Source organism: Cydia splendana, chromosome 1 (genome assembly GCF_910591565.1).
Source record: "Cydia splendana chromosome 1, ilCydSple1.2, whole genome shotgun sequence".
In the NCBI taxonomy this organism is placed as follows: Eukaryota; Metazoa; Arthropoda; class Insecta; order Lepidoptera; family Tortricidae; genus Cydia; species Cydia splendana.
Window position 1 is genome coordinate 27,407,897 of NC_085960.1, and position 14,222 is coordinate 27,422,118.

The 14,222-nt window shown below is 39.1% G+C and overlaps 1 protein-coding gene across 1 annotated transcript in view; it reads left to right on the forward strand.

Annotated features, from left to right (window-relative positions):
• LOC134797588 (acyl-CoA Delta-9 desaturase) overlaps positions 1-12,817 on the forward strand; it is a 57,460-nt gene extending 44,643 nt beyond the window's left edge. Inside the window, exons 5-7 of the mRNA XM_063769877.1 lie at positions 9,613-9,798; positions 10,256-10,425; positions 12,204-12,817. Coding sequence (XP_063625947.1) covers positions 9,613-9,798; positions 10,256-10,425; positions 12,204-12,316 — 469 coding nt within the window. The 3' untranslated portion in view covers positions 12,317-12,817. The remainder of the gene's footprint in view (positions 1-9,612; positions 9,799-10,255; positions 10,426-12,203) is intronic.
• The last annotated feature ends 1,405 nt before the right edge of the window (positions 12,818-14,222 follow it).

Below are 14,222 nucleotides of genomic sequence, written 5' to 3' on the forward strand. Positions count from 1 at the left end.
ACGGAATTAACCCTTCGTGCGCGAGTCCGACTTGCACTTGGTCAGTTATTCTTTTCTTTTGTACAATTAAGATTAAATAAAGAAATAAATGTTAATCTTATGTAAAAAAATCATACTTTTTCTTCGGAGATTATGATAGGGGGAGGGGGGATGACAAACAGACGGATAGACGGATGGAATCTGCTAAGTGGTATTTTTTTTTTAATTAATAGCATAGCCGGCATTCGTTGTTGGTTTAGGACAGTAATCCAACAAAGTACCTAATTAAATCAAACAAATTTTAGAAAACCCGATTCAGATTGGTTAGAACTTATTATGCTTATGATACGACCTTGACGATCGTCTTGATTGGCGCGAATCTCACGCTCGACTTTCACTTCATTTCGCATGCACCAATCAGGGTGAGCGATCTTCAAGGTCATATCAAGTTAAGATCAAACCCGCAACAAGTTGTTAAATTTGAATCCGGCACTAAACATCAGCCGGACAGAAATCACAAGCCTTCTCTTGCAAACGCCGCCCTACTAGTAGGTTTAGTAAGGAACACAAATGTATGGAACAGCATGCACTTTAGTCTCAGGCGATGCCGCTTGGCACGATTGTTCCTTAGGTCAAACAAAGTTGATCTGGCCCGGTAGCCGGGAGATCGTACCATGCAGACCCCCCAAAAAGGGGGGGTGAAAAGGTCGGCTCCCCAGGTCCAATCTATGCTATATTCCTTCCTAGTATAGTATAGTATAGTATCATTTATTGCAAACCATGGTATAATACAATAGATGTCACAATGGAAATGGGTCGCATGGCACCCTGGTAGGGTATGGCAATTATCCTTATAAGTACAAATACAAAAAAAAATACAAAAATTTATTGTAGGTAATACACAAAAACATTTTCAGGGGTGCTAAGATTATCCTAATTATGTACAATTGACAAAGTGTAGGTACCTCAGCTAAGAAGTATATTATATCAGGTTGCTCTGGTTCCTACACTAGGCTCAGCCTGTCTCGTAGGTAACCCAGACTCAAGTGAGTTTATACAATTGAAACTTAAAGCCAAGGAAGGGGAAATACTTACTAACAGAAATTATTTTTACATTTTTACAATAAATGAATTAAGACACAAACAATTGTAAAACTATCTTAAATTATAATAAAAATAAATTAACCTAGATAAAATTTAAACTTATCCATCAGCGTGCGACTCAATCAAGTTAATTCTTGCTAGTGAATGTGTGTGTGTGTGTGTGTGTATATATATAAATGTATGTGTTTGTGTATGTTGAAAAGAAAAAGTGGTTATTTATCAACTTTTAGAAGTTCTTCTATGTCCTCGTAGGAAAGGGAGCTGAGCCATGAAGATATTTTTTTCTGAACTTCCCTAACAGTCAATTTTTTGATGAGGATTTTAGTGTTGACTTTATTGTAGACAAACGGATGGATGAAGTTAGGCAGACGTTGAGCGAAAGCTGATACAGTTGGGGGAACTGGGACTTTGAATGTGCGTTTTTGTAGCATGCAGTCGTAGTTGGAGGACTTCAAGACTTCTCCGTGAATCCTTGACACCACACGGAGGATAAAAATACCACGAACACTGAGGACATCCAGATCGCTGTACACTAGTTTGGTAGCGTATCTAATTGGTTTTCGAAGGGAGACCTTGATGACAGCTCGTTGCGCCCTCTCCAGAGAAATCAAGTGGGTTTTGCATGCTCCGCCCCAAGCAGTTATGCAGTATGCTAGTACAGATTGGCAGATGCTAATGTAGACTGTTCTGAGCAATGATTTGTTTGCGGAGTTACGTAAAATTTTAAAAACGTAAATAAGTTTGCGTACCCGATTTGCTGTGGTTTTTATGTGCTCCTTGAAATCCAGCTTCTCGTCAATTACTACCCCAAGATATTTTACGGAAGTAGCTCTGTCGATCGGCTGGCAAGAACAGGAAGATGTTGGTGATTGCGTTCGGTTACAAGTGTGAATTTTGATACTGGGTGAAATAGTAGGAGCTGAGGATTTTGTTTTATGAAAACATATGAGTTTTGTTTTTGTAGTGTTGAGTGTAAGCAAGCTGCGTTTTAGCCAGTCAGCTACAACACCCAGCCCTCTCTCTGCGGCTTCAGCAACATTTGTCCAGCTGCGATCGTGGAAGATAATTGCCGTGTCGTCGGCATAGCAAATTATATCAGCGTTGGGTAAATTGCCTGAAGCTATGTCATTAATGTAAACATTAAATAATATAGGAGCCAATACACTACCCTGCGGGACTCCGAAACCGATTTCCATATGGTTACTTATGTCTTGGACTATCTTGACTCGCTGTGTTCGGCCTGACAGATAGCTGCTAAACCATTTCAAGGCGATCCCTCTCACTCCTAGAAGTTCTAGTTTTTTTAGTAGGATTGGGATTGAGACAGTGTCGAACGCCTTGGTTAGGTCCAGGAAGACACCGATGCAGCTTTCGTTATTGTCGAGGTATCCTGATATTAACTTTGTCATGAGTACCACTGCGTCTTCAGTCGACCTTTTTTCGCGAAAGCCAAACTGCCGATTTGAGATTATGTTATATTTTTCCAGGAAACTGACCAAGCGTTTACTGACCAATTTTTCTAGGATTTTTGAGAGAGCCCCGAGCAAAGAAATTGGTCTGTAATTGCTAGGGTTACATTTGTCCCCTGCTTCATATAGCGGTATGACCGCCGCTTCTTTCCAAATCTCAGGAAAGATACCCTCGGACAAACTAAGGTTGAAAATGTGTGTAAGGGGAGTGATAATGTAGCTTTTGATAGCCTTTAGCAGACGGTTTGTGATCCCGTCTAGACCAGGAGAGCTATCTGGTTTCAGGCTATTTATTATCGACTCAACCTCTGATTCGTTGGTTGCAATTAGGAACAGAGATTGAGGCGGAGAAACATTTGATGACATTTCACGCGCAAGGTCCTCTTGAGTTTTGTTAGTGGTTTTAAGCACATCGTTGGCCAGCCTTTCACCAACTCTTGCGAAGAACTGATTACAGTAATCGAGAGATTCGCCAACTGTACTCTTAATTTGCGTTAGTTCGGTTGGCTTTTGTACATTTTTCGTCGTGTAAGTGATATTCTTGATTGAATTCCAGAGTTTTTTTGGGTTATTCTTATTTTCTTCTAGCTCGGCTGATTCGTAGTTATATTTGAGTTTCCGCAGAAGCCCGTTGTGAAAATTTTTGTACCGGATGTAGATTTGTTTCAGGATTTGATCATTTGGATTTTTGCGGCATTTTTGATGGAGATGATCTCTATGCCTTGAGCACCGTATAAGTCCGGGGGTCATCCAGGGCTTAATCGAAAACTTGGACCGGCTAATGGCTACATATGATGAGTGTTTGGAAATAACGTCAAGCAGCAGTCGATTAAAGGCATTAACAGCTTCTTGCATTGTGAGTGCAGAAGTAACTCCGGACCAGTCGAAGTTTCGGAGTTCATTCTCAACGCCTTCAGTATCAATTTTCTTCACAAATCGTTTGTTTTGGATTTGTTTTGACGTTTTTGTGCTTATACCTGTCACAATCAGATCGTGGTCTGTGATGTCTGATTTACAAACGACCGTTGCCGCCGGCAATCTTGCAGTGACATGAACGTGGTCCAGACAAGAATCGCCACGGGTGGGCTTGGTCACTGTTTGCTTTAAGTCTAGTTCCGCTAACATACATAGGTAGTTCGCGCATGTGCCGAGTTGTGTGATATTATCTGACAGTGTGTTTATATTTATGTCGCCTGCAACTATCACGCAGGGGGAGCGCTTTATTGACTGTACTGTAGACATAAGCGAGTTGGAAAAATTTGTGGTGTCATTGAACGATGGTGACCGATATATGCCCAGAACATCAAATCGATTTTTGACTGCCACATGTAGGCAATCGGCATCACGAAAAGTAGGCTCAGAGACTTGTGGCATCCATGATTTATTTACGTACATGACAACACCGCCGGCTTTGTTTGTAGATTTGTGTGTTCGGAATGCCTGAAATCCAACTAGCTGTGGTATAATCGATCCATCATTGAGCCAACATTCCGTCAGGACAATTACATCCAAAACCAGTTTAAGTCTTGTTAAAGATATTAAAAATTGGTCAAAGTTCTTTTGAAGGCTCCTTATATTGTAAGTTAGTACTTTCAGGTTAAATTTTTTATCAATATACAGCTCGCATGACTCTGGGCAGTCAATGACATGGCAGGGCGTATCATCCTGATCAATATCTGAAATCAAAATGTTGAAGTCACCCATTATCGTATAGTTGAAAGTCAGGATACAATCGCTTAAGAATTTGTTCCTGCCATTTACTGTCTGAGCAGCGAGCTATCGCGGTTGGATTTGGTAGAGAACATAGGAAAGTATTGTTGATCGTAATCATAACCTTATATGAGTGTGTGGTGAGACTGATAGCATTATTCATTGTGTGCGTGTTAGTGTATCTGTAGGGTGTTTGTGTTAAAGACTGTGAAATATTAGCTATCATGCAATGAGGATAGAGAAGTGTTAGAATAATCAGAAAAATGGAACAATTACGAAGTGCGAAAATTTTCTTCGGGAACGTAGGTCGAGGCGCCGACGTCCAGGATTTGCTCGGTGGGGGCGCGTATCGCAGCAGATGTCGCTCCGAGCCATCTTTCGAGGTCTTCGGCGCTCCGAATCGGAACTTCAGGGCAGCCCTCCTTCTTACGAATGAATATACTACCATTTCTGGTCCAGCAGAACTTGTATCCGGCCTTATTAGACTGCAGCCTAGAGTCACGAAATAACTCCCGATTTTCTTTGGTGAGCCGTTCATTGAAATACAGCTTTCTTCTGGGGCCATTAATTTCGATAGCATTCGTGTCCAGGTTGCGTCTGCTTTTGGCTGTCTTTAAAAATTCGTTCCTCTTGGCGCGGCGAACAAATTTTACCACTAACGGGCGTGGAAGCCTGCCCTCCGACTCTGGTAGCTTAGTTCCCCGAGGACCAACGCGAGTTACGAAGTCCAGGTCTTCTTCAGTCAGATTAAGGCCAATTTTTATCGCAGTAGTAAGGACAATGTGTGTTTTATTTTCGTTTGGGAACTCGTTCACGCCAATTATCTCTATCTCATTGCATAATCTGTCTTGTGCTTGTGCGTTTAGCTGGTTTTCGAGCTGAGAGATTCTTTGCTTAAGAAGGTCGTTTTCAGCTTCACGTTCTTCGAGAGCTCGAATGCGGATATCCGACTGAACTAAACGATTTTCTAGGTCCGCCAAACTATCGTTACACTTATCCAACTTTGAGTTGATGTTTTGCAGATTAAGGTTCATCTTGCTCATGTCCAAACGCATCAGCTGGATCTCAGCGGTTAGGGATGAAAGCGGATCGGGTCGCGTGTCTTCTTCTACTCCTTGGTTGCTGCTGGGTTCCGGAACGAGCGCAGGTGCTGATGCGGGTTGTTTTTTCTTCAGAGTTTCAGAACTCCCGCCCGCTGGAGCTGCGGCTGCGGCTGCGGCGCTGGCCGCTGCGAGGCGGACTGGTGTGTTAGTGTTGTCTGTTTTTGGTTGCCTGCAGCAGCATTCTTGGCACTTCCATAAACCCTTGTGTTGGGTGCTCATGGCAGCAAAAGTCTTAGGGTCTATGTTTGCGCACGCTAAATCATATTCAGCTTACATAGGGAGCATGCCAGATATTCATTTCTCTTTGGAAAGGCGCTACCGCACCCCGCACAGACACTCGTTGTAGGTGGCATTTTTATTTTGTCAATAATCGATTTGGAAACTTACAATCGATTTGAATTCGATTACTCTTTTCTGCTAGCAACACTAAAATGCACCACGAGTGAAACGGAACGCATCAGTTAAAACTATCACTGTCAGTTGGTATTCGACATCCAATCAGCTGGAACCGGTCCCGTTACTTTTTGCCGAAAACAAACGAGTAATGTTATATTTGCGTGGTTTGAAATCTTATTCTTGTTGTAACGGCTATTGGAATAGTCTTACCGGTGTTTTCGTTTGTGATTTAGTGCCACTGTATGCTTCTTTCTTGTGGAAATTTAATAATAGGTGCCTACTTCTTCTGTAGGAAACTCGAACCACTGGAAATTTGACTTGTAAGTATTTATTTGTAATTAAAATTGATAAGAGCCCCGCTTCCACTGTTTACATGGCCAGGGTTGCCATGGTCCTCCCATGTAACTAAATACATTAACTAAATATAATATTTAGTACAGAAAAATAGCCTTACTTAAAGTTAACTTATATTATTACTACATATTTATTACTATCTAAGTATAGGAACTTTGTTTTCAATCATAGATCATCCTGCATAAATTCTTCGATGGTATAGTATGATTTTTTTAATAGAATGGACTTGAGTTTATTTGTAAATAAATTATTTTTTTCTGCATTTTTCTGCATCTTAGCAACTAGGGCAAGTTGTATTGTAAAAGTGCGTATAACGAAACGTTACACTATCAACCTTCATACTAATTCTGGCACCATACAAATTCTAAATTCCCTTTTGAAATTCAAATCCTATTCCAAATTCCATTCAATGATTTTTATTTTCAGTTCGATCACATACTCTGATCGATGAACATCATTTTAATCTAACAGACTGTACTTCCCAAGTTTTCTAAACACGACCGTTTAAGTGTGATTTTTATTAGTGAAACGTAAACGTAATAATCCATAAGTGCGTGCAGTTCAGTATAGTGCTCGTTTTGTGGCCCTGCACACCTTCCAGATATATATCTACATCATCACCAAGGCACATATTGTGCCTTTATATTTAAATTAAATAAATACCCACTCGTCCTGGATCCTGCCTTTCACTCCATCAATCCCGTGAGGCTCCTCCATCTGCCCCCTCACACTGGCGCCATCAACGTGCTCAAACCCGGACCTGACGAGAATAATAATAAATACCCACTCGCCCTGGTTCCTGCCTTTTGATTTACCTTCATCCCTGTGAGGCCCTCCATCTGCTCCCTCACATATATATCATTTTTGTATAAATTAGGGACGGAGAATTCATTTTCGAAATAATTATTATACCTTTCCATACAAAATTGGACCTGGGGAGCCGACCCTTTCACCCCCCCCTTTGGGGGGGTCTGCATGGTACTATATCCCGGCTACCGGGGCAAATCAGCTTTGTTTGACCTAAGGAACAATCGTGCCAAGCGGCATCGCCTGAGACTAAAGTGCATGCTAAATGACCTTACTCAACCTACTACACTACATAGAGAACATACATGTGCGGAAATACTATATTTTACATCGAATAGACTCGAAGGCATCTATTTCAGGCGCAGTGAAGCCAAGAGAATACTTCAAATACACGCTGTTCGAGAAAACGGTTCAAGCTAATATTTCATCAACCTATCAATAACGATAATAAAGGTTCCGTCACACAGGCGCGTTTTCCGGGAGGGGCGTGAGCGTTTTATACGTAAAAGCGGCACGCCCCGCTCACTTGCCACCCGCAAAACGCGCCTGTGTGACGGAGCCTTAACGCCTCAGCCGGCCTAGCCAAGGTGACAATCACTATCGCTACGACAACGAAACGCTTTGTGTCTCTCTATCACTCTTCCATATTAGTGCGACAGTGACAATCGCGTTTCGATCGCTACGGAGCGTAAGCGATTGGCATGTTGGCTACGCGACCAGTGCCCTTTATTAATTAGGTTTTGATCTCGTTAAAACTGGATGTCGATTCTAATTAACCCCTTGACCGCTAAAGACGTTAACTGCCGCGCACGACTATGAGATTGAAGCGTTAATTCGTCCCTTCCGTTCCAATCCAGCTAAGTTGACAACTCTCTCCAATTGAACTAATTGAGCGCAAGCGATTCGATGTAAATTTAAAAAAATAAGAGGGCCTATTCCACCTGTGAATATGATGGTTGCGTCGTCGTCGCTGTGGACATGTCAAAATGATAGTGAGCGGTCGTCGTCATACCTATCTGTCTCATATACCTATACTTAAAAGTATAGTCTATTAACAGTCAAGCGACTTGTCCCTTTGACGAGCCCTAGTAGTAGGAGATCCCACATATGGTCGACCTTCACCAATCTGTCTGACGGATGAAACTATGAAAATATGAAAGTTAATATGTCCCAGAACATAAATAAATAGGGTTGCCTAAAGAAATATGGTCAAGACTATTTTTAATAAATTTTTGAAAAAAATTTTTTTTCGTCAAATTTCACCGATTTGTCTGACAAACGAAATAAGTTTCAATGGAAAGTATACAACTTGTACAACATAAATCAACTAGGTTGCCTATCTTTTTCCGGTCACTATTGCCGGTTATTTCCGGTAACCACATAATGTGGTTGCCGTGTTTAAAGAGGTGATTTTATATAGATAATTGCACTCATCTGTCTGACGCTTGAATTACACATCAAAATGATTGTAATTTTATTGCAAATACAATGGTATAGGGTTTCCTTCGTAAATCCGGTCACAAATAAGGGTTGCCAGGCTTTTAATTAAAATAAGAAGGGAAGACTTTTAGCGATAACTCATAAACGGCTTAACTGATCAAGTTTGTTTTAATTTTATTTGATTAAGTTTTTGAAGCACTATTTTCATGATGTTTTCCATATTTTTTGGACAGATGGTTCAAAAGTTAGAAGGAAAAACTTTTTTTTTTCTTTCTAAACGATTATTTCCGAAATGATTCACTTTATCAAGAAATGTTGTTTAAAGACCGCTATTTATTTTGAAAGGCTTATCCAACGACACCCCACACTATAAGGTTGAAACGATAAAAAAATTTGTCACATACGTTTTGTTTCTTTCAATGCGATTATTTCCGAAAATATTCCCTTTATCAAAAAATGTTCTAAAACCCCTATTCATTTTGAAAGACCTTTCCAACAACATCCTACACCATAGGGTTGACACGAAAAAAAATCCTCACGTCCATTTTGTTTCTTTCGAGGCGATTATTTCCTAAAATATTCACTTTATCAAAAATTTATTAAAAATAGCCTTGACCATATTTCTTTAGGCAACCCTATTTATTTATGTTCTGGAACATATTTTCTTTCATATTTTCATAGTTTCATCCGTCAGATAGATTGGTGAAGGTCGACCATATGTGGGATCTCCTAAATCGAATCCCCAGATTAATACGACTACATCGAATACTTTACCTTTATAAATAAATAGCTTTTCCAGCGGAACAACCCTGCAATATAATAAAAAAAAAATATTTGGGACATCTTATTACATTGATCCATACCAGATTATAGATTATTTTTAATTAATTAAGGAAACAGTTTATTTTGAGTCGTATTGTTGTCCATTTATCTGCAAATATATCAGCATCCTTGAGTGATGCCAGGGTCTCATTACCTAAGTTATATTATGGCGCGGTGCGTGGGTGCGTTGAAGGCCTGACACTCCTGACAGGTCCGGATATTACTTGGGATCACGAAAAGTTTTCTAGGTCTGAGTACGCTGCGCCCAACCGCTGTTGTATACTTAGGTACCTGAGTAGAATAGAGATGCGCATACGCTCAAGTACGCACGAATTATCAATACGATTCCTAAGAAGTAGTCTCGACTCCAGAGACTCTAGCCAACAATGTAACATGACATTTTACTAATTATGAATGTTTACTTTCAGATACTTCATCCCTTTGTTCGCGCTGCTGAATGTGATCCTACCCGTATGGATCCCGTGGTACTGCTGGGACGAGTTGCTGGTGAACAGCTTTGTGGTCAGCTTCGTCACGAGATTCACCATCACGCTCAACATCGCATTCTGCGTCAACAGCTTTGCGCACCTGTGGGGGAACAAGCCTTACGACAGGTAACAGCAATACTACGAGTAGGTACACAACTCTGTAGTAGAGTAGGTAGTGTCTCTCCATTTCATGCCCATGACATTGCCGAAGTCAATTTATGACAAGATTCACTCTCACGTTCAACTTCGCATTCTGTGTCAACCGCTTCGTGCAACTTTTTGGGGAAACAAATCCTATGATAAATAAACACGTAGCCTCCGAGTAGTGACTTTTGCGTTTCGTGATGCGGTTCACCACCATTCTCAACATCGTATTCCACTAACGTTCACAATGATATATTTGCAAAACCATATAGGTAGTTATTATTATTATTCTAATAAGATGACATTATGAGATCAGTCGTTAATTGATATCCTTCGTGTGTCCACAATCTGGGTCATGTTAAACTTTTCCTGTTTATCTTTATAAAACGGAGAATACTGCCAGTGGTATCGCATCCACTAAAATAAAAATTTGTTACAGGTTTATAAAATCGACAGAGAGCCTGGCGGTAAGCTTGGCTGCCCTGGGTGAGGGCTGGCACAACTACCACCACGTGTTCCCGTGGGACTACAGGACCTCCGAGCTCGGCCGCATCAACATCTCCACAGGCTTCATTGACGCTTTTGCTAAAATTGGATGGGCGTATAATTGTAAGTATAATCGAGAGAATGTTATTACATACTTGGTTTGATCTTATTTTATTACAAACTACTCTGTAGTTCGACATTAGACTACCCAGAATTTATTTTCCATATTTTACTCATTTGTAATAAAATAAATTCATATATTATTTAAAAAATATATACATATGTATAAATACATACTTAGGTAAATACTATATAGAAAACAGCCATGAATCTTGAACAAATTATGATCACCACACAAATATGTAATGCCTTTAATATGACACAATACGTCGGCATTTTGAATTTTCCGTCAATATGTAGACAATCTACCGTCGCGGGGTGAGGTAATTCCTTACGGGGCGGGGTGGAGCGTGTTTAATATATTCTTTATACCTATGTCTAAAATGTGTACCATTACGGTACGAATGAAAGCACTTAACTTAGTTCCCGCAACTGACGAAACCATCATCGTCACATCACACATTCGTAAAGGGAAAGGGATAGCACATTGCATTTTCAAGTTGACGAAAAGGGACGGACATACTTCGCCTCTGCTTAATGACCAGTAAGTATAAAATGAACCCCGCGGACAAAAAACAATTTTCAACGAAATAATGAATTTGACTTTCCTGTGGAATGTTATTCATTTGTTTTGTAACAGATGTGTTTTTGTGTTGTGTGTGTGTGTGTTTGTCTTAGGCCCACTTGCACCATTCTATTAATCCGGGATTAAACAGTTAAACCGTTAACCTAGTGTCAAATTGTACTGGTAACCATGGTAACGCCAGGTTTAACCAGTTAACCCCAGGTTAGTAGAATGGTGCAAGTGGGCCTTAGATGACTTGCCAAACTATTTTACGCTGCAATATCCCATGATTTCCCGCTGAATTCAATAGTTTACGATTTATTTTCTTAGACACGTGCACACTGCTAACACGTCGTAAGCTTGGGCGCATCTGCTCAGAGCGGCGCGCGTGCGATATTTTATAAGACCTATACACCATACGGTACGGGTGGTGACCGCGAGTCGTCCTATAAGCTCTGTCTATAGGGGTTGGTCTGTGTGTTCAGCCGACCTTGTCTGTTTGACTAACAAACATTATATTTAACCTACTTAATATTAATAAGTACAGGTAAACATTAATATTGGGAGTATTAACCATGTGATAACATCTGCGAACCTACTTAATGGAGATCATTTCCGTACCTGAGAGGCATAAAACACGGTACTGTAAGTGCCATTTTAGTAATTTTACAGGAGTAGCGATTTTGTGTCAAAATTTGTGTTACAAAGATTTTCTAACAACATAAAATGACACACAAGAGGTTTGAGTCACGGTTTTCTAAATTAATCAATAGTAGATGTAAGTATTTAACATTATTATGTGTTACTTTCGAGTTATCATTTTGTACTTATAAGATATATTTTTCTATAAAACTAAAAAAACTACTCCACATACAGTATTCTGCTTCTTAAGCTTATTTCAAAAAATGCAAATGACCAATATTATCAACTTAAACTGATTATAATATGGAAATTTTATTTATTAGTCAGGACATACAGTAAAATGCCTTACAATATGCCCAGCATTATAGTGTATGTGCACTCAGAACCTTAAACTCTCTGGACATACCTTGAAATAAATCTAGTAGCATTTTACTGTATTCCACTTACATCAAAATGCTTCCCAGAGGGTTATACACTTACACTAACATGCATTTGAAAAACTTGGAAAATCTGTGAAATCTAGTGAGGAATATTCAAGTTGTATTAGTTTTAATTTTATTTTTGTTAATTTCAGTAAAAACAGCAACAAAGGCCATGATTATTAGCCGAGCGAAGCGGAGTGGGGACGGCACCTTGGGGGACATGGAGGAGCCCGATCCTACGCTGAAAAATGAAGGCATCGAATGAGGCGACATCTAGCATAATTAATCGGCCTTCTTTTGAGACACCTGACGCTGGAAAGCGGCAATTACAATTAGATATATTATTTCGGAAAAACATTCCTATTGAGACATTTTCATTTTGTGCTCTAAATTAAATACTATGTAATATGACTGTTAGATTTTTGTATTTTATATTAAATGTTGTTCTTTAAAAAAGGGACTTTTCGGAAAAAAATGACCAGTGTTAATATTAACGATTAAATAGGTATTTGTACAATTGCAATCCGAAGCGATATTATCGCTAATTGCCATATAGTATTTTTTTTTACCCGAAAACGGCACTTTATACGGGTATGTAATAATAATTAGGTTCGTTAAATACTTTGATGTGTGTAAAATGTATTTAGCTTATCACTGTCTTGAAATTAATATAGGAATATATTTTGACTATAAGCTTATTACTAGGTCAACTATATATTATAAAAGCGTGATATTGGTTTTGTATCGAGTTACTGGTACAGAGTGAAAGATATAATTTTGTACTTTTTATTTATCCATAAGCCGGTTATCACAATCATCATCATCATCTCAGCCATAAGACGTCCACTGCTGAACATAGGCCTCCCCCTTGGACCTCCATACGTGCCGGTTGGAAGCGACCCGCATCCAGCGTCTTCCGGCGACCTTTAACAAGATCGTCTGTCCATCTTGTGGGTGGACGTCCTACGCTGCGCTTGCTAGTCCGCCGTAGTAGTGTGCTGTGGTTATCACAATATGAACTGAAAATCATAATTAGATCCCAAAAAAAGTAAGACAATGTTGCCACTTTTTACTAGCGTCATACATGTAAAAATAAGTAAAAAATGGTATTTTTTTAAATCGTAGGAGTAAAATTACCAATAAATAAAGTATCTTGGCGTGTTTATTTATAAAAAGGAATTTACTATTTTACAAACAAATTATTGCAGTGGCAACATTATCTTACTTTTTTTGGAATCTAATTATGATTTTCAGTATAGTTAACTGTTAATTTAATTCTCAATTAAGGTGATAACCCCTACTATCTTACACTCATTATAGTTAATATCCCTAATATTTTACACTCATTATAAATTTGTACCAGTCATCTGTAAATGTAAATACTGAAGTTTGCTTGTTGGTGTTACATAATCATTATGCTTATAACCAGAGCAAAACTTTTCAAATAACTCAATAGAATAGAATCAATTACTGTCTAGACAGGATTTCAATTCATTTTTTATTGCTGACAAAGTAAATAAATTGCGGAATGTTTCTATTTACCTAACATATGTTTACCTCAAGAAAAAAATTAACCTAATTGATTTGACTAGATATTTGTGCAAACACAGTTCTAGAATCGCTAGGTTTTGTAATGCCACGTGTATCGTATTTGAGTATCTACCAATGAAATAAAATTAATTATTTGTAACTTTTACATGTAATACTGTTTTATTTATTATGTTAGGTTATTGTAAAAAAGTTATCACTCTGCGAGTGTGAATAAAATTTTACCTCATTTTGGAAGCCGTGTTTTCCTCTAATTATAATAAAAATATTTTGTAGTCAAGCCCCGCAATGCGGGCGTTCCCATACCAGTCCTCAATGATCAAATCAAATGGTCTAAACCAGAGGTAGGTATTGAGGTAATTTTGTTACTCAGAACTCAAACAAGAGACAGGAAGTTTCTAAGTCGGTGCAGACTTGGCTGCGGGCAATTGATTAATTGATTAAGTTCCTGAGATGCAATAATAAAATACTTCAACAAGATTCCGTCCTAAAATTTAGCTACTTCTACTAGGCAACCACTGCGCAACTAGGTACTTTACCAACCGCCTGAGATAATTAAAGTGATCGGCCTATAGTTCTAGTTATTTTGTGTCCATCGGACAATAGTAGTTTGTGTTACAAGG